General features: G+C 35.8%; 6 protein-coding genes and 1 non-coding gene across 7 annotated transcripts; 3 read left to right on the forward strand and 4 right to left on the reverse strand.

Annotated features, from left to right (window-relative positions):
* Positions 1–112: 112 nt before the first annotated feature.
* Positions 113–1,223, reverse strand: F4817DRAFT_347173 (mitochondrial intermembrane space translocase subunit). Its single transcript, XM_049304500.1, has 3 exons — positions 1,014–1,223; positions 866–935; positions 113–750 (listed from the first exon to the last, which is right to left on the reverse strand). Exons 1-3 carry the CDS (start codon positions 1,019–1,021, stop codon positions 547–549), a joined length of 282 nt encoding a protein of 93 aa, XP_049156073.1. The 5' UTR covers positions 1,022–1,223; the 3' UTR covers positions 113–546.
* A 173-nt stretch (positions 1,224–1,396) lies between these two features.
* F4817DRAFT_347175 (mRNA turnover protein 4) lies at positions 1,397–2,870 on the forward strand. The gene is made up of 2 exons (XM_049304501.1): positions 1,397–1,670; positions 1,745–2,870. The coding sequence occupies exons 1-2, from the start codon at positions 1,480–1,482 to the stop codon at positions 2,319–2,321; spliced, it is 768 nt and encodes a 255-aa protein (XP_049156074.1). The 5' UTR covers positions 1,397–1,479; the 3' UTR covers positions 2,322–2,870.
* A 17-nt stretch (positions 2,871–2,887) lies between these two features.
* Positions 2,888–5,038, reverse strand: F4817DRAFT_223371 (U1 small nuclear ribonucleoprotein of 70kDa MW N terminal-domain-containing protein). Its single transcript, XM_049298842.1, has 4 exons — positions 4,580–5,038; positions 4,388–4,515; positions 4,218–4,323; positions 2,888–4,029 (listed from the first exon to the last, which is right to left on the reverse strand). The coding sequence occupies exons 1-4, from the start codon at positions 4,839–4,841 to the stop codon at positions 3,290–3,292; spliced, it is 1,236 nt and encodes a 411-aa protein (XP_049156075.1). The 5' UTR covers positions 4,842–5,038; the 3' UTR covers positions 2,888–3,289.
* Positions 5,039–5,269: 231 nt separating this feature from the next.
* Positions 5,270–6,135, forward strand: F4817DRAFT_347179 (thioredoxin-like protein). Its single transcript, XM_049304502.1, has 3 exons — positions 5,270–5,456; positions 5,522–5,604; positions 5,675–6,135. The coding sequence occupies exons 1-3, from the start codon at positions 5,418–5,420 to the stop codon at positions 5,964–5,966; spliced, it is 414 nt and encodes a 137-aa protein (XP_049156076.1). The 5' UTR covers positions 5,270–5,417; the 3' UTR covers positions 5,967–6,135.
* Positions 6,136–7,497, reverse strand: F4817DRAFT_347181 (Triosephosphate isomerase). The gene is made up of 4 exons (XM_049304503.1): positions 7,299–7,497; positions 7,108–7,178; positions 6,398–7,003; positions 6,136–6,336 (listed from the first exon to the last, which is right to left on the reverse strand). The coding sequence occupies exons 1-4, from the start codon at positions 7,334–7,336 to the stop codon at positions 6,308–6,310; spliced, it is 744 nt and encodes a 247-aa protein (XP_049156077.1). The 5' UTR covers positions 7,337–7,497; the 3' UTR covers positions 6,136–6,307.
* Positions 7,498–7,539: 42 nt separating this feature from the next.
* On the reverse strand, positions 7,540–9,840 carry F4817DRAFT_223434 (uncharacterized protein). Its single transcript, XM_049298843.1, has one exon. The coding sequence runs from the start codon at positions 9,609–9,611 to the stop codon at positions 7,800–7,802; it is 1,812 nt and encodes a 603-aa protein (XP_049156078.1). The 5' UTR covers positions 9,612–9,840; the 3' UTR covers positions 7,540–7,799.
* A 2,268-nt stretch (positions 9,841–12,108) lies between these two features.
* On the forward strand, positions 12,109–12,206 carry F4817DRAFT_t130. Its single transcript has one exon. It is a non-coding gene; the product is annotated as a tRNA-Ser (tRNA).
* The last annotated feature ends 5,396 nt before the right edge of the window (positions 12,207–17,602 follow it).

Raw genomic sequence — 17,602 nt, forward strand, 5'->3', positions numbered from 1 at the left:
TAATCTTACTCTACCACTCTACCCTATACAGCGCCATTTCGTAGTACATATGTTTAACGCTTGTCACTGAGGTACTTGATAGCTAAGACCCGTCGTTAACTTGGTAAACTGAGGGCCATATCTATTCACGAGCTCCATGAAGCTCAGGTAGACAACCTTACTGTTGACTAGAACAATGCCTTCCTCAATTAGCTACTACGACATTACATACGTGTAAGTTCATATACGGAGTTGAAATAGTGATGTTCAAAGCTCATGTCTAGAGCCGGAGTATCATCCCCAGACGGGAACCCCCTATAGTCCCTATTAATACATCAAGGCTATTCGTAGCCTCGGCTCCCGTGCCAGTGACGATGAGACACCTAGCAGCCCTCACAGTTAAGGTCGCCTAACCCAACCTGGTTTGTCCATGTCATTTCACGTGGGACATAGACAACATACATCTAGTCCTAGCTAGCCACCCCAAAACCTCAAGCCCCGAGCATAATATACAGCCCACTAACCCTCAGAAGGGAAATAAGAGTGCTCTCCTCGAGAACGGTTGACTTATCGGAAACCTCCTCCCTGCTGCTGCTGCTGTTGCGTCATCTGGGCATTGTGCTCTTGGAACCGCTCGCTGAGGCGCTGGGATAAGGCCATGTGCTTCTGGACGCAGCGGGCGACGCATCCGGACTCGCGGCCTGTTAGAGACTTGGTGGTGAAGTCGTCGATGCAGGACATGAAGCAGTGGTCGACTAGGTTGCTAAAGAGCTATTTGAAGTAGGTGTTAGCAGCCTGACGTATATATATATATATATATATATATATATAATATATGTATATTATTGTGTATTACGAAGGGAATTTAGGCATTGGATCGACGTACGCCAAAGAATACTTTCATCTGCTGCTTCTGCATGCGCTGCTCCAGCTCGCGCGTCTCGGATGCCGTTAACCTATAAGTTCCAGTCGTATTAGCTGTATGTTTCTATTATTTCCTTTGTGGGTATTGTCCCGGTTTCAAGTCGACTTACCCGTCCATATCGTCTGTAGTGTGTAAAAGGGGGCGACTCGAAAAGAAGATTGAAACAACGGGTTCTAACGGTAACAGCTAAGAGGCTTAAATGTAGAATCGGGATGACGCTTGAAAACTTGCTTCTAAAGCTTCACGAGCTAAAGTCCGAGTTTCCTAACAAGAAATCGTTGTCGCTCGTATTATCGATAACAGACGTCGGTTTTTCTTGGGTCCGGGATCTGAGTATGTATTTCTCAATGCTGATTGGTTTAATGCACCAGTCTAATCCGTACTACATATGTAAAGACCCCTGTTCCAAGCCTCGGCGGGGCAAAGGTAGACCGCCCGCCTATCGATTAGGAATTTTGCGAACTTGCATATTTTCCTTTTTTTTATTTTTTCTACAGTAACAACCAAAGAAGAATATTCAAACAGCGAACCCAATTCAAACCATTGAACCTACCACAATATAATAAACCGCCACAATGCCCAAGTCAAAGCGTTCCAAAGTCGTACACCTCACGCAGGTCAACAAGAAGACCCGCGAGAACAAGGAGCGCCTCTTCGAAAACATCCGCGAATGCATCCCCCAGTACCAGCACTGCTTCATCTTCGCCGTCGACAACATGCGCAATACATACCTAAAAGACGTAAGACAGGAGTTGTCCGATAGCCGGTATGCCCCCTCCCTCTTCTCTAACCCGAATATATATAAATATATATATATACAAATGTCTAATAACATCATAGCCTCTTCTTCGGCAAAACAAAACTCATGGCCCGCGCCCTCGGCCACAGCCCCGAGGACAGCTACGCCGATAACATCTACAAGCTAACCCCGTACCTACGCGGCACTGTCGGCCTAATCTTCAGCAACCGTCCACCCGCGCAACTATTACCATACCTAGAGTCTCTAGCGGGTGAAAAAGTCGACTTCGCGCGCGCCGGCGCAGTCGCACCTAGAGACTTCGTCATCCCGCCGGGAACCTTGTACGCGACGGGCGGCGAGGTCCCGGCCGAGCACGACGTCCCGCTAGGACACACCCTGGAGCCCGAGCTGCGACGTCTAGGCATGCCCGTGCGCATGGTCAAGGGGCGCGTTGTGCTCGAGGAGGCGCTTGAGGGAGCGCGTAAGGAAGAGGGGTACGTGGTGTGTCGGGAAGGCGACGTGTTAGACTCGCGGCAGACGAGGCTGCTGAAGTTGTTCGGCGTGTGCATGAGCGAGTTTAAGATCAAAGTCGTCGCCTACTGGAGCGCCGCCACGTCCGAAGTCACGCCCGTGGATCCAGAGGCTATGGATGGCGTTGAGGACGAGGGAAGCGACTAAGGGGAAACACATGTCTGTTGCTGATACTATACTTACTCACTGTTCCTGTAGTTTTCCCTCTCCCCCGTATATATTCTCGTATGTGCATTTACGGCGATACCATGGTTGCTGGCGTTCTTGGCAGAGGCAAAAAGAAAGGGGCCGGAAAGGGTTTTCATGATTGATTCAGGTTTTCACTATTTCGCTATGCGCGCATTAGCATTGGCATGTTAGGCTTATCTAGGTCGAAAGGCATTATATGAGTCGTCATCATCCAAGACGACAGCCGTATAAAAACTTTTTTGTGACTATCTTACAATTCAATTCGATGCTATGTCTCATGAGAAACGTGTCAAGCAAGAATAAAAACTATTGCTAATACAGCTAATACACGGGATTACACGACTTGACTCATTATATTTTTTTCACTTCCATCCAACGCCTCCCTTTTCCACTTGACAATACATCATCCCCGGTCAGTAGGCATACCCGTCGTTTCTTACCTCCGACCTTACCTGAGGAAATAAAATCTACTCGCTATTTATTGCTTGCGACTTAACTAGACCTTGCAATTATTCCCTACGGTCATCATAGAGTACATGTGGGTGTTAAAAAGAAAAACGAATTACCTCGCCATATTCTGGTATCAATAAGGGTTGCGGCGATCCAGGAGATAAAAGGAACAATCAAACATGAGCCGCTGCTAGATAAGGATGGAGTAGGATTCTGGGTCGAACTCGAGCCCAACTGGCTGCGCGGTATTCTGGCGTCTTCTTGTCTGCTTTCTTTCTTTACCTTTTGACTAGTCGTCGTCTGGTATCAAGTAGCTGTCGTTCATTCGGTAGCTTTCAAAACCATCTTACCCTTGCTTACCCTTGGTGGCTAAAGGCAGAAGGAAAAACCGGGACGTTTTGCATAGATGCAGAAGTACGGAAGATAGAAGATACCCACCAAGACAAACGGCTCTTGTCTCGATAAGATCGGTCGGCTTAGTAGCGTCGTAGCTTTCGCGGATCCTCGTACGTGCCTTCGTAGCCCCGTTTCCGACTCTCGTCGTCTCTCGACCGGTCGTAGTCGCGATACTCTCGTCCGCCACGAACCGGTTCGAAGTTGGCGCCGCTTCGGCGGTCGCGGTCGCCGAATCTGCCTCCGTCACGATGTCCGCCTGATCTATCATCATATGAGCGACTGCCGTTGCGCGAGTCATACCCACCACCTGGGCCACCTGGACCACCTGGACCACCTGGACCACCTGGACCTGCTGGGCCTCCTGGGCCTCCTGGCCCGCCTGGACCACTGCGGTCCCGATCACCTCCGCCAAATCCACGGCGTCCACCGAAGTTAGGACCGGCCGGCGCGTTGGGAGGCGGGTTGTAGCTGTTCTGAGGACCGAAGCCACGATCACGACCGGAGCCGAAATCTCCCCCACCGCCACCGCCACCGCCACTACCTCCTCCTCCTCGGAAACCGCGGTCACGACCACCACCGAACCCTCCTCCTCCTCCTCTTCCACGGCCCTGGAAACCTCCGCGGAAGCCTTCGCGCCCACCGAAACCGGCCCCAAATCCGGGGCCGCGGGGCTGAGGAGGCGCAGCTTTAGAATATCCGCGGCCGCCCAGGCCACCACCAAACCGACGAGGTTTCCAGCCCTTAACTGTTCGACCTCTTTCGACGTCTACCTTAATTCGGCGGTCTCTAATGCGAATGCCATCGCAACCATCTAGAGCAGCTAGTTACACGTGCGCAACAAGGCGCATTTGTCAGTAAAGCCTTACCAAATATTTATACCTCGTCTAGACGAAAATGGGGGTTAAAAGGGGGAGGGGAGGAGATAGGCAAGCTTGAGGGCCAAATCTCGAGTGAGAGACATGGGTTAAGCAGAACCGTATCCAAGGGAAATATTAATGGTAGTATTACCTCTCATGTCTTTCTCACGTTCAAAAACAACGAAAGCATATCCGCGATGGGGCTTCTTTTTCTTATTCGGCTTCTCGTGGGCATGTGTATCGCTCACGATACGAATCTGCAAAGATGTTAGCAAAAGAACAGAAGGCTGCGAAGCGGTAAGGGTATAGATTATAACGTACGCGTTCGACGGGACCAAAGCGCCCAAATTCTTTCTCGAGGTCATGCTCGGTGGCATCATAACTCAGTCGCGCGACGATTAAAGTCTTAAACGGGTCGCCACGTATGTTAGGATCCTCGTTAGGCTTGTCTAGAACCAGATTATATTAGTATTCTGATGAGAGTTGATAGAATGAAAATAGAGAGGCACGAACAGTTTAGTGGACCCTCAGTCAACATCCTCTCTTGCTGGGCCTTCTTCTCTAGCTTTTTCCTGTCGCGCATCTGCAACCAGCTCTCTGTAGGTTGGTATCCGTCATTGTCCTTATAGGAAGCAAGAGCATCGAGATAATTGGCGATGGCGGTAATTTTATGCGTCCTTCGCTGCTCGGGAGGGAAATCGGGTGCAGGCACCCATCGTAAGGGCGGCCGCGGCGCGAAGAGGGCGAGAAGATTTGGAGGAAGCTTGTCTGTCATAGTCGCGTCGTCGGTCTCTGAAACGGGAGCAGGAAAATAACAAATTTACAAGTATGAATAAAATCGAAAAGTTAAATGGGAGATGGCGAAACAAGGAAGGGCTCAAGGATAGACACAGTCTTTCATTGATGGATGAAAGAATAAAAAGAATGAAGTCAATTGTTTTCGCGTCGTTGGGGGAAGTCGAGGAAATTGCTTGAAAGCTCCAATGCTCCATTCAAATTTCGACTTGGCCTAGCTAGGTACTCTCGTACCTACAAATGTACGTGTAACTGCACGAGTGAGTGGAGTGAGTGTTAACAATTGAATTTAGCCGAGATATTCCCAGACCAGGCAGTGACTTAGAGAAGTACTTGCCGAAGTAGCATTTCTAAGTGCACAAAAAGTGCTTACGATTGAACGTATGTACCGTCCGTGCATAGGTACATGCAGTACACATCACGTATCTGGTTTAGTGCGTAACCCCCCAGCAGTTTGTGAATCGATTAGGTACTTCATATATTTTTGTAAAACAAAAATTTGACAGTTGAGCAATAGAAGACGTCGCTGTCGACCCAAATCCCCAGAGGCGCAACAATGACAATCAGGGCGTTAGAGAAGGTTTCCGTTGGCCAGGTAATAAATATTAATTTTCAATTAGTATCTATTATATTCAGAGAAAATAGCTAACAGTGTATCAGAACGGCATCGGTGCCTTCATCTTGCAATGTAGGAAAATAGATGTCCACTATTGCGACTATTCCGGAAGTTCTAGAGGAATGAAGTGAGACCAACCCCGTTTGAAGCGTCGTACTTAAAGGAACCTAATTCTAACTTCATACCTTCGCGAAAAGCTCCTTCATCAAATCCCAGTTGGCCAAATTCGCCTCGACTCATCCCCAGATCGAATTCGCCGTTTCCCCTCGACCGCGAAAGCACCCCGTGCTTATCGGCCACTATATCAATGGCAAGCAAAAGTCCATTTGCGTCAAGAATATGGATTCACTTCAAATACTGAAGAAGTTGGAACTGTTACGAGACGCGAGCGGCGAGAAAATAAAGAAGGTTAACAAGCCGGTTACGAGTATCAGCGAGAGTGTGAGAGGAATATGGAGTCCTTACCACGGCACAGGCATGCCGGTATAAATGAGATATGGAAGGGCGGCACCCGGGAACTTGTCACCCTTGTACAACTATATATGGGCAGAGTGTATAACACAGCTAAAGGCACATATACCACGAGCCTAGACCTACAGTCCAAGGCAACATTTACGAAAAAAAAAAATGACGAATTCACTCAAAGATGCTTACGAGGAAACTTTCAAAACACAGGGCTAATCCGTTTTTACTACGACTTTGAATTAGATAGTGAGCAGAGAGGCCATAGCCTAGGATTTATAGCCCATGCATGAACTTCCACGTCTAATTATCATCATCATCCCTCTCGTTGGAGGTAGCTTCCTGCTAGTATCCCAACTTTTTCCCGTTTAAGACTTGCTGTTGATGATGTCCACAACTACAACTCGTTAGCCTAGGCTCAATGGCATAGAAGCAAGCGGTAGTCAGTGTGTACTTACATGCGGGCTTGAGACTAGCACCGCCGACGAGGAAGCCGTCAATATCCTTCTCCTTGCTGAGGTCCTTGCAGTTCTTCTCGCTGACGCTGCCACCGTATAAAATTCTAGTTTCATCGGCAACCTTCTGGCTCACCTCCTTGGCTAGCCAGTCACGGATAGATGCATGTACCTCCTGGGCCTGCTGGGTTGTAGCAACCTTGCCGGTGCCAATGGCCCAGATAGGCTCGTAGGCAATGACGATCTTACTCCAATCCGAGATCTGTGACTTTAAGGCAGCTAGTTGGGCTGCGATGACTTCGAGGGTCTTGCCAGCTTCTCGCTGCTCTAGAGACTCGCCACAGCACCAGATGACGCTGAGGCCATTCTCGGTAGCGTACTTAGTCTTGGAAGTAACAACCTCATCACTCTCAGCTAGGATAGTGCGTCGTTCGGAGTGACCGAGGATGACCCAGTCGATACCACTGTCCTTAAGCTGGTGGACTGAGATCTCGCCAGTGAAGGCACCGTTTGGCTTGTCAAAGACGTTCTGCGCAGCAACGCCGATTTCCTTCCTTAGGTTCTCGCGGACAAGGAGGAGGTAGAGGGCCGGCGGAGCTATAACGGTCTCTAGAAATAGGAAGACATGATGAGCAAAGCCATGCTCTTGTAGTTGGAACAGACGGAGAAGAAGGAATATATTTTTCAAGGACAGGAAAGCATTGTTAGCTTACCAACGTTGGGATCTAGCTGAGCCTTGTTCAGGTTGTCGACAATCTCCTTGATGGACGAGATGGTCCCGTTCCTATATTAATTACCAATTCGTATCAGCTCCTGTGATCTTGCCCCAGCCCCCGCCAGAAATATCGTTTGCTAGCCTTCGAGGGGCATAGGTATATATTACGTATGTATGGAGGGGTCCTACATCTTGAAGTTGCCGCCGACAAAGAACTTGCGCGCCATGATGGGCAATGAGATAGGTTAAGCTTAGATAGGTAGATAAGATATTTCGACTAAAGTTCCAGGAAGGAAGAATGTTTAATATGAAGAGTAGAAGTAATTGGAAAATAACGCGGAAGAAGTAGGGGAATCTCTTAGGACTGTTGATGTAAGTAAAAACGGGTGATTTCCATGTTTAATTCAATCTCATAGGCACAGCCCACTTTCCGTAGGCGGGGTCTTTAGGTATGTACCTGGAAGTAACCCGTGAGAAGCTCACTACGAAATCGCTCATCCGCGCTAACAAAGTATCTTATACACATGTTTATACTATACGTCATATGCTTAATCCCGTACCGCATACATTCCGCATCCCCAACAGGACTCTCCTTATACCGATCTCTTTCATAGGTACCTATCCTATCCATGGATCAGAAATATCATATTATAAACTCAACATTCCAAGTTGCAAATTGGTGTAACTAATTCAGTAGTGAAAACGCCTCCTCCTTGGCGGCAAACTAAACTCACTATCAGAACCATCCGTAACGTAAGATTCTTCATACTGTCTCCCGCTATGTCTCGGGTATGATGGCCTCTCTCGGTCAAATGGATCGTCTTCCAAGACTGACCCTTCCTGCATGAGATACTCAAACTCTCTTCGTCGACGGCCATCCACCCGTCGCAATACAGTATCGTAGTCGTCTTCATCATCAAGAGATAAGCGATTGAGACGCGATATTCCTTCATCAATATCGCCTCGTCGGTCAGAGGTAGATACATGTCTTGATATATGTCTTCTGTATGGAGGAGCTGGCGACCTCGCCCCTGAAATAAAGCGCGGACTAGGCCTTGAGTACCGAGCTTCACGGCCTGCTCGCTGCTGTGCCATCCGCGCATCGTCTCTCCCGCGGAGGACGCCCGCGAGGTAAGCATCTTCTGTAGCTCTGTCGATATCAATAGGGGATGTCATCTGGGGCGGAAGAGGTCCCGACGTAGGCGGCATCCTAACCCCATTTCCGATGTCAAAATGATTGTTGTGGTTTATGCGATGTTCAGGTAGGCCCCGACCAAGTCTATTCGTGTCACGTCTTCTGCTCAAGCTCCGAACCGGTACACGATCCTTATTATGGGCTCTTCCGCGGTTTCTACCCCTATTGAGCGACTCAGACGAGTAGGAAGTGTCCGGCGTCATTTGACTATCAAATGACCTATCCGACAAACAGTCGGAGTAGCCCGAGTCGCTTTCAAGTCTGTTGTGCTTTATACCGGCAGCTTTTGGTTTTCCTCCGCTGCCAGCTGCAGTATTATTCATAGCAGGACGTCTGGTTCCTGGCCCTGGTCCTGGTCCTGATCCTGATCCTGATCCGTTAGGACGTGTCGGAACCGGTTGTGGGCGATTCCCATTCGGCCCCAATGGTGGCCTGCCTTCAACAGGACCAGGTCCTAGTGGGGGTATTCGAGGATTCGAACCATGATGTGGTTGTGGTTGTGGTTGTGGTTGTGACTGCGGCTGTGACTGCGGCTGTGACTGCGGATGGGGGATGTGATTATTTTGCGAGAAGAGCACTCTCTTTTTCGCTTCATAGAGAGCAAGGATATCAGCATCTGCTTTAGGAACACGCTTGAAATATGTTGTCAATGAGATCCTCTTGAAAGATCTAGGTTTGTTCCCATTCGTTTGTCGATGCGCTCGCCTCCTGGGTACGCCATGATGTCGTCGAGGTTGTGGATGGTTTCCTCCAGCCACGAAAACATACGGATCAATTTCTGCGAGTTGATGGTCTAGCTGTACAAGCACCCAGCGATAGTTCAATGGGTCCGGATTCTGTATCGTGAGCTCTTCTGTCGCCTCGTCGATTTGCCGCTGGAGCGCAGGGCTTAGGGATCTCAATTTGTCGGTAGGTGTGCGAGTCTTCCTATTCAGATATTGAATCCGACGCTTTATCTCCCCAGTCGACATACTCTGAACCCGAGATCTAATTGCCTTATCCCATGTAGGGAGTTGCAATCGTCCTTCGTCGTCATATCGACTTTGCGCTGGGTATTTCTCAAATCGGAAAAGAACATACTCTGCGAGGTCTTCTCTCATGTCATCTACGGTCATAAGACCGCGGCTTACGTCGGAAATCTTAACAGAAGGGCCCCTAGTCAGGTCCACTGGGAGTCCAGCTCGGGGCGGGATTGCTTGCTGGGGTATAGACTGCGGCTGTCCTACCGGACGGCCGCCGAATCCCGCAGGAGGCCCTTGAGCTCTGTGGAGTCCATTAGGAGGCAGCGCGCCGTGATTCTCGGCCATCGTAGTGATAGTTCAGCTGCGTAGGAGCGGCTGCTTAAATGGGGAAATGTGCACAAAGCAGAATATAGGCGTCTAGTTGGCTCGGAGCACAAGGCTCTCGGGTTATATATAAATAGAGCGCAGCCGAAGGAGTTGAGGTTTAAGATCCGCTCCTAAGATGCACAAAAAGGCGATGGATCAAGTCACCCCATGGGGATTCGGTGGGAGAGGGTCTTGAACATATAGGTTCCGGATCAAGGGGCTATTAGCCACCATTTTTCTGATTGACTGTAGCGATGCATAATAACATTTTGCACTTCTCCTCATTTTAAAACTACTATCTAGGGATGCTAGGAAGTTGGGCGTCACCGCTGTTCGTTTTACGACAACATCCCATTGTCGACATAAGCACTTGGGGCTTCCGTCTCTTCTCACAGGCGTATGTAGGTGTGCCCGGTGATCGCCCGGTCTGTATAGACCTATGCTCGGTCTGCCGTCCCTACCATCCAATGGTCGCCCGAAGTGATAGAACGCCGCCGCCCTGAAATTCCGTAACCCAGTAGGTCTATGGTCGATCGATTCCGATCCCTAGAGTTAGTTGTGTGTGTGTATGGTTTTGACACGTAGTCCGTCGTACGGGCTTTCTCTAACAGGGCGAACATGGAAATATTAGGGCCAGGGCTCGAAAATTAATACCAAGGCTGGCAAATTAACAACCTCCGCATCTCTAGCCTTAGTTGCTGTCTGCATGGTCTGCAGCTTCATGAGGGGTAGAAGTAAGAAATTATTTATATATGAAATACAAATGAGGCGCCTACGCCCCCCTCCTACATGTCTGCCGGCTTTTTATCACATTCCATGTCACTCTAGCTTTACATACTTTTACGATATCTTATTTCTGGATCATATCATGAAAACTCGGTACTTATCATTCGGCAGGATCCAAACTAAATCTATCAACTACCCAACCAACTCTTACGCTGAGGCGATGAGGCCCTTAAGTATTATTGGTCGCTAGAGGCATTATCATCATGTAAGTATCACACCTAATGATCCTTAGACTGCGGGAATTTCTTTATGCTACATCTAGGCTCGTCTAGCGAGGCTCTGCAAATAAGATAGCAGTAGTCGCGGATAGTTTCCCAAGGCAACCACTCCATACCCTTTATATCAAATAAGCCTCGTCATCGCTGGCCCAGGGACCTACATGAACTATCTGTATGTAGTTGCCTAACATTGACTATATTCCGTAGATGACATACACCTAGGGCAAACAGTAATTAGGGTGTAACGTCAATTCTTTGAGACAGACAAGTTGAACAGAGACGCCTTAGCTTAACTTACATGCCTCATCATTTACGGTATAAGGATCATGAGAGGGGACGATCTCACCCGAATGAGGTTATGCAATAGACCTTGACGCACTTGCTACACTTCACACCATCACCATTAGTACTATAACTGAAGCAGCTATAGACAATATTTTCTGCTGGCTTACATTTCCCTAATGATAAAAGGCCTAAGAGACTGTTAGCCAAGCGTACTATCATGAGTATCTCACCTTGAATGTATATATTTGGTGACTTAATATTAGGCTACACACTGGAAACCGGATGTACTGGAGTGAATGAAACTTGAAGGAAATCACACATGGCTGGCGTTAGGCACGCCACTGGTACACTCTGGTGGGAGTTGCCACCTATTATGGGTAAGAACATGTTTGCTACGGCTCTAGGCCGGTCCAAATCCTCGTGGCTTTGGGTGTCTCTACTTATAGGAAAGTTACTACTATTAGGAAACTCTCAAAATACCATGTAGCTCTGTCCTCAAAAGAAAATCTCCATATCGCAAGGTAAGACACTTACAGCTGGCCAGGTACGCTTTCAGTAACACATTAACTATTCATATCTATTTAGTCTAAAGTAGATTCATATGCAAACCAGGCTAGTTATCCATACGGACATAGATCACCCTAGTATCGTTTTGTTACATCTTACAACAGTTGGAATGGATCTGTTCGTTCCTCGCCAAGTTCAAACTGGCTTTTGATATCTAGGAACACGGCTTAAAATCTAAGCTACGATCTCGGGTAATTTTTTATATAGCAAACATCCTCTGTAATATAGGTACAGGGGTTCGTGCTTGCTGGGTATAATACTCCCTGATGAGGATAAACGGATACAATTTCACTTCACTTTACAACCCTCAGCTAATGTCCAGCTGAGGGTTCAAATAGTGAAAGGAAATGAGCGGCAAAGGGCCAGCTGAGGAGCTAGTGTCTAATACTATAAACACCTAGCCAAGCAATATTTTCTGGGGACGATGAGTTAGGATGAAGTTGTGATACCGTAAGAACATATTCAATGACTTAATTTTGGGTATTCTTATGATAATTAAATATAATCATTTGCGAATCTGTTACTGATTTTTTTGTTTTAGGTGAAAGCTGGGTTTAATGTGCAAAGTATGGATATAGGGCTGGTTCGTGCGGGAAAAGTTTAACCCTGAAAGGCGACTAGGCACTTTGGCGGAGTGGTTAACGCGATGCCCTGCTATTGGATTGATGATAAGAAGGCATTCCTTTCGGGGGCGTGTGTTCGAATCACACAGGTGTCGAATATTTTTGGGTTTTTTTTTTAATATTTCATTAAATATTAATATTTTTTTAATTTTTTTACTTTTTAATTATATTTATTTATTTATGCACAAAAGTGTTATTTTATATATAATATTATTATTAAAATAATAAATTTTAAATAAATTTAAAAAATAAAATAAAAATATTTTATTACATAATATTATTTTTTTAAATTTTTTAAATTTTTATATTAAAAATTTAACGTTAAAATATAATTAAATTTTAAATATTTATTAATTAAATTATATATATATTAAATATTAAATTATTTTATTTAAATTATATATATTTATAATTAAATTATATTAAACAAATAAAAAAAAACGTATTAAATAAATAATATATTTTATATAAATGTATAAATAATAAAATTAATAAAAGTTATATTATAATTATATGTATTTTTATATAAATTTATTTAACCGCGTATGTATTATTTATAATAAATTTATTTAATTTATTAAGTTATTTTAATTTTATTAATTTATTTAATATACGCGTTTTTTTATTAATTAATTTAATATTTAATTAAATAACTTTATATATTACCGTTTTTTAATTAATTAACTTTATATATATATATATTAAAAATTATTTAAAAAAAACTTTAATTTTAACTGTTTTATTTTAAAATAATTACATATAACCGTATAATTTTTAACCGATATATATAACCGAATAAAAATAATATAATATATTAAATAAAAATACATAAATTTTATATTATTATTAAATTAATTAAATTAAATTAAATAAAAAGTTATATAAAATAAATATGTTAAAACGTACATTTTAAAATAATATAAATAATTAAAATTTATTATATAATATAATTATATATTAATAAATTTGTATAAAAAGTTAAATATATATTAATATAAAATAATTTTATATATTACCCGTTTAATACGTTTTTTATTTTCCGTTTAATATTATTTAAAAATATTTATAAATAAATATATAAATAAATATAAAATATATTAAAAAATTATAAAAAAAATTATAAAATAATATATATAATATTTAAAATAAATGTAAAAGTATATTTATTTATAAAAAAATTATTTTATAAATAATATTTAATAAAATATATTTTAATATATATTTTAATAACTTAATTAATTATATATTTTATAAATAAATATATTGATTTTTACAAATTTCTTTTTACAATTTAATAATATATTTTGTAATTTTTTTTTTTGTAATTTAATAATATATTATATTTTAAAAATTAAATAAAATTTTAAATTTTTTAAATTTTTAAATTTTTAAATTTTTAAATTTTATTTAAGTTATTATAAAAAATTATATTAATAAGTAAAAATTTATATTAAAAAGATTTTTTAAAAAAAGTTAAAATTATAAAAGTTTTTTATATTTAATAAAAAAATAATAATAAATAATTAAAAATATATATACGAATAAGTAAATGTATTATATAATTTAAACCGTTTATAAAAAAAAATAAAAAAATAAAAAATAAAAAATAAAATATTATAAGATAAATTACTTTAAAATTAATAATAATAAAACGGTTAATAAAAATATTATTAATATATAAATTATAAAAAATATATAATTTAAATAAAGTGATTTAATATTTAATATATATTAAATTTAATTAATAATTATTTAAAATAAAATTATATTTTAATATTAAAATTGTTTTATAAATAATAAAAATTTATTATAAATAAAATAATATATAAAATATTTATAATAATATATATATATGTTGTTTATTATAACGTTTATATTATAAAATTAATTTATAACATTAAATTTATTATATTATAAAATAATTTTAAATAAATTAAAATATAAAATATTTTATAATTAAAATTTAAAATATATTTATAATTTAAATACTTTTACTTTTATTTTTTTAAACCGATTTATTAAACTTAAACTTATTTTTTAAAAAACGGTTTTTATAATATTATTTATTATAAAGTTTAAAACAAAATTAAATATAAAAAATAATAATAATGTGATTTTATTTAAATATTAACTTTTAATATATAATATAAAAAATATATAATTTTAATATATTTTAACTTTTAAATCTTTTAAATTTATTATAATATATTAAAAAAACATTTAATATTATAAATTTATTTATATTTAAAACTATATAATAAATAAATTATTACCGAATTTATTTATTTTTAAAATATTAACACGAATTTTAAATTACATTATTTTTTTTAATTATATTAAAAAGTATTATTATTTTTTTAATAATAATTACCATTGTTCGTTATAATTATTATTATTTTACATATTTTAACATTATTTATTTAATTATTATATAAATGTTTACTTTTTCCCATTTTTTTAAAAATGTTTTTAAATTATTTTTTATTATTATTTTTTATTATAATACTTTTTTTATTATTATTATAATAATTATTATATTTAAAAAACGGTTAATTATAATCGGCTTTTATATAAATAAAAAGCTATTATTATTTTCGTTAATAACACATTTAAAAAATTAAATTTTTTAAAAAAATTAAATAAAATTTAAAAATAATTTTTAAAAAATATTATTTAATAATTTTTTTTCATAATACTTGTAAATTTAAAAAGCGAAAAACGGTAAAGTTTTAATATATGGTATTTATGAAAAATTACTATTTTATTTTAATAAAATATAATTTTAATAAAAGGTAATTTTATATTTATATCATTATTATTATTTTGTTTATTAACTTTTACTGTTACAATTAAATTTTTTTTTTTTAAATAATATTTAAATATATTAATAAAAAAAAAGTATATTAATAAAAGAAAAATAAATTAAAATTTATTATATATATTTTTACGTTATATAATATATTATTTTTAATTATTAATATTTAATTGTTATTATTATAATTTATTATATTTTTAATAATAATATTAAAGTAATTATTTTTATAAAATCATTGTATTATTTTCCATTTAAATTTTTTCGTATTATTTTGTTATTTTTATTATTTAAAATATCTTTAAAAATAAAGTTTTTAACGTAATTTATAAATTAACGGTTTACATAAATTAAAAGCTTAACGAAAATACATATAAAATACGTTTATGCGTAACCGTGCATTTTATTTAAAAAAATCATATTAAAAATCGGTTTTTAAATTTAAATATTTATTTAAATTATAATAATAATATTATTTTTTATAAATTTCATTTTAATGTTTTAAATCAAAAAAATTAAAAAACTTAAAAATGGATCCAAAAATATTAATATTTTTTATAACGTTTATTATAATATAATAAAAAAATTAAAGAAATTATTTTCGTATTAGTTTTATGGTTAAATAAAATATATTAAAATTTGAAAACTTATAATTAAAAATTCGTAAAGTTATTAATTTTTAAAAACGTTGATTTTCGGTTATATTTCGGCTAAGCCTTTAATTTGTGTGATTTGTTAACTTGTGTTTTACGTTATTTTAATTTTACCATTTATATTAAAATTAAAAATTATTTAAATTAAACTTTTATTTTAAAATTATATTATAAAATAATTTAATTTTAAAATAAAAATATTAAATAAAAATATAAAAAGGTTTTATAATAAGTTTTAAAACAAAATTATCCGTTTTTAATTATTTAATATTTTTTACCATTTAAATTTTAACATATATTAATATAAATTTTATTAATATAAATTAATTGAGTTTAATATAATAAAAATAAATAAAATATTAAAATAATAATAAAATACTTTGCATTTTTTACGTTAATAATATTAAAAAAAATATATTTTTAATATTAACAATAAATTAAAATATATTATTAAAAAATATTTACACTTTTAATTTATTTAAATCTTTTAAAACTTTAATAAATTTTTTTATTATTAAAAAAACATAATATTATTTATTAACATAAAACTTATTATTTAATTTAATTTATTACCGAATTAAAATATTTAAATTAATATAATAAAAATTATAATATTTAATAAAACATTTATTATTTCATTTTATAATATAACACATATAATTTTAATATATAAGTTTACATTAATAAAATTTTATAAAATTAACTTTTTTATTTAAAAATAAAATAAAATATAATAAAAACAATAATATATAATTTTAATTAAATTTATTAAAAAATACATTATATAAATAACATTTAAATTTAATAAATATTTATTAAATTTTACTTTTAAAACAATAATAATATATTATTAAAATTAATATTATTTTAAAAACAATTTTAAAAATAATTTAATTTTATATCGTTAATAAATAAATTTAACATAACATTTTGTTGTTAAATAATAAGGTAAAGTGGCAGTGTATATTTAATAAAAAAGTAAAATATAAATACGAAATAAAATTATCGCGATGACTGTTATTGTAATGATTAATGTAAAAATGATAAATTATATGTATAAATGTTATTTAAAAAAAATGCCTTTTGTGTAAAGATTAATCACGTGTTACCACGTGACTATCTTTACGTAATTACATTTTAATATTTGTTATTTATATTAATATTTTTATTAAATTTATTTATTTTAAATATAATAATTAATGTAATATTTTTATTAAATTTATTTTTTTTAAATTTAATAATTAATATAATATTAATAATATTTTTAATTTTACAAAAAATAAATTAATTATAAATAAAATCGTTTAATAATAATTAAAATAATTATAAATTAAATAATATAATTTTATTTTAATAAATTTAAACCATAAATTTAAAATTATTTATAAAGTTATATTTTTTTAACCACATTTTTTTTAATTAATTAAACCTTAAAATAACCTTTTAAAATAATTTTAAATTTATGGTTTAAAATAAATTTAAAATTTCGTATATTAAAATCATACGTTTAACGTTTTAAAATAATAATATTAATAATAATATTAATAATATTATTAAAATAATAATATTAACGCGTTTTTATAATAAATAATAATTAATTATATAATAATTATTAACTTTTTTATTAAATTTATTAATTAAATTTATATGTTTTAAACTTTTTAAAATATTAAAAATGGTTAATATTAATTATAATACCGGTTATAATATCGGTTATAATATTAATTACAACGTTAACCGTAATAATAACCGTAATAATAACTGTAATAAACGTTAAAACCTAGTATATAAAATTGTATAAATATATAAAAAAAGTTAAAAGTTTAAAAAAATAATATTATTAACTTTAAATTGTTAAAAAAAAGGATTTTATACGTAGTTATAAAATATTAAATTGTTATATTTAAATATATATTATTTTAAAACGTTAAAATTTTTTAAACGTTAAAGTTTAATATATAAAAACGCAATGTTATATAAATATATAAAAAAAATAAAAAGTTAAAAAAACATATTATAAACTTTA

Source organism: Daldinia loculata, assembly GCF_022478755.1.
Source record: "Daldinia loculata strain CBS 113971 unplaced genomic scaffold F4817scaffold_52, whole genome shotgun sequence".
NCBI classification, from domain to species: domain Eukaryota; kingdom Fungi; phylum Ascomycota; class Sordariomycetes; order Xylariales; family Hypoxylaceae; genus Daldinia; species Daldinia loculata.

Bases quoted from the DNA above. Each gene is read 5' to 3' on its own strand.
- F4817DRAFT_347173 (XM_049304500.1), bottom strand. The intron at 751-865 runs GTACGTCGATCC...TACTTCAAATAG, and splicing joins AGATGAAAGTATTCTTTGGC to CTCTTTAGCAACCTAGTCGA.
- F4817DRAFT_347175 (XM_049304501.1), top strand. From the start codon at position 1,480: ATGCCCAAGTCAAAGCGTTCCAAAGTCGTACACCTCACGCAGGTCAAC. The intron at 1,671-1,744 runs GTATGCCCCCTC...ATAACATCATAG, and splicing joins CAGGAGTTGTCCGATAGCCG to CCTCTTCTTCGGCAAAACAA.
- F4817DRAFT_223371 (XM_049298842.1), bottom strand. From the start codon at position 4,841: ATGACAGACAAGCTTCCTCCAAATCTTCTCGCCCTCTTCGCGCCGCGG. The intron at 4,324-4,387 runs GTACGTTATAAT...ACATCTTTGCAG, and splicing joins GCTTTGGTCCCGTCGAACGC to ATTCGTATCGTGAGCGATAC. The intron at 4,030-4,217 runs GTAATACTACCA...ACGTGTAACTAG, and splicing joins ACGTGAGAAAGACATGAGAG to CTGCTCTAGATGGTTGCGAT.
- F4817DRAFT_347179 (XM_049304502.1), top strand. From the start codon at position 5,418: ATGACAATCAGGGCGTTAGAGAAGGTTTCCGTTGGCCAG. The intron at 5,457-5,521 runs GTAATAAATATT...ACAGTGTATCAG, and splicing joins AGAAGGTTTCCGTTGGCCAG to AACGGCATCGGTGCCTTCAT. The intron at 5,605-5,674 runs GTGAGACCAACC...CTTCGCGAAAAG, and splicing joins GGAAGTTCTAGAGGAATGAA to CTCCTTCATCAAATCCCAGT.
- F4817DRAFT_347181 (XM_049304503.1), bottom strand. From the start codon at position 7,336: ATGGCGCGCAAGTTCTTTGTCGGCGGCAACTTCAAGAT. The intron at 7,004-7,107 runs GTAAGCTAACAA...TCCTATTTCTAG, and splicing joins TCAGCTAGATCCCAACGTTG to AGACCGTTATAGCTCCGCCG. The intron at 6,337-6,397 runs GTAAGTACACAC...AACGAGTTGTAG, and splicing joins TGCTAGTCTCAAGCCCGCAT to TTGTGGACATCATCAACAGC.
- F4817DRAFT_223434 (XM_049298843.1), bottom strand. From the start codon at position 9,611: ATGGCCGAGAATCACGGCGCGCTGCCTCCTAATGGACTCCACAGAGCT.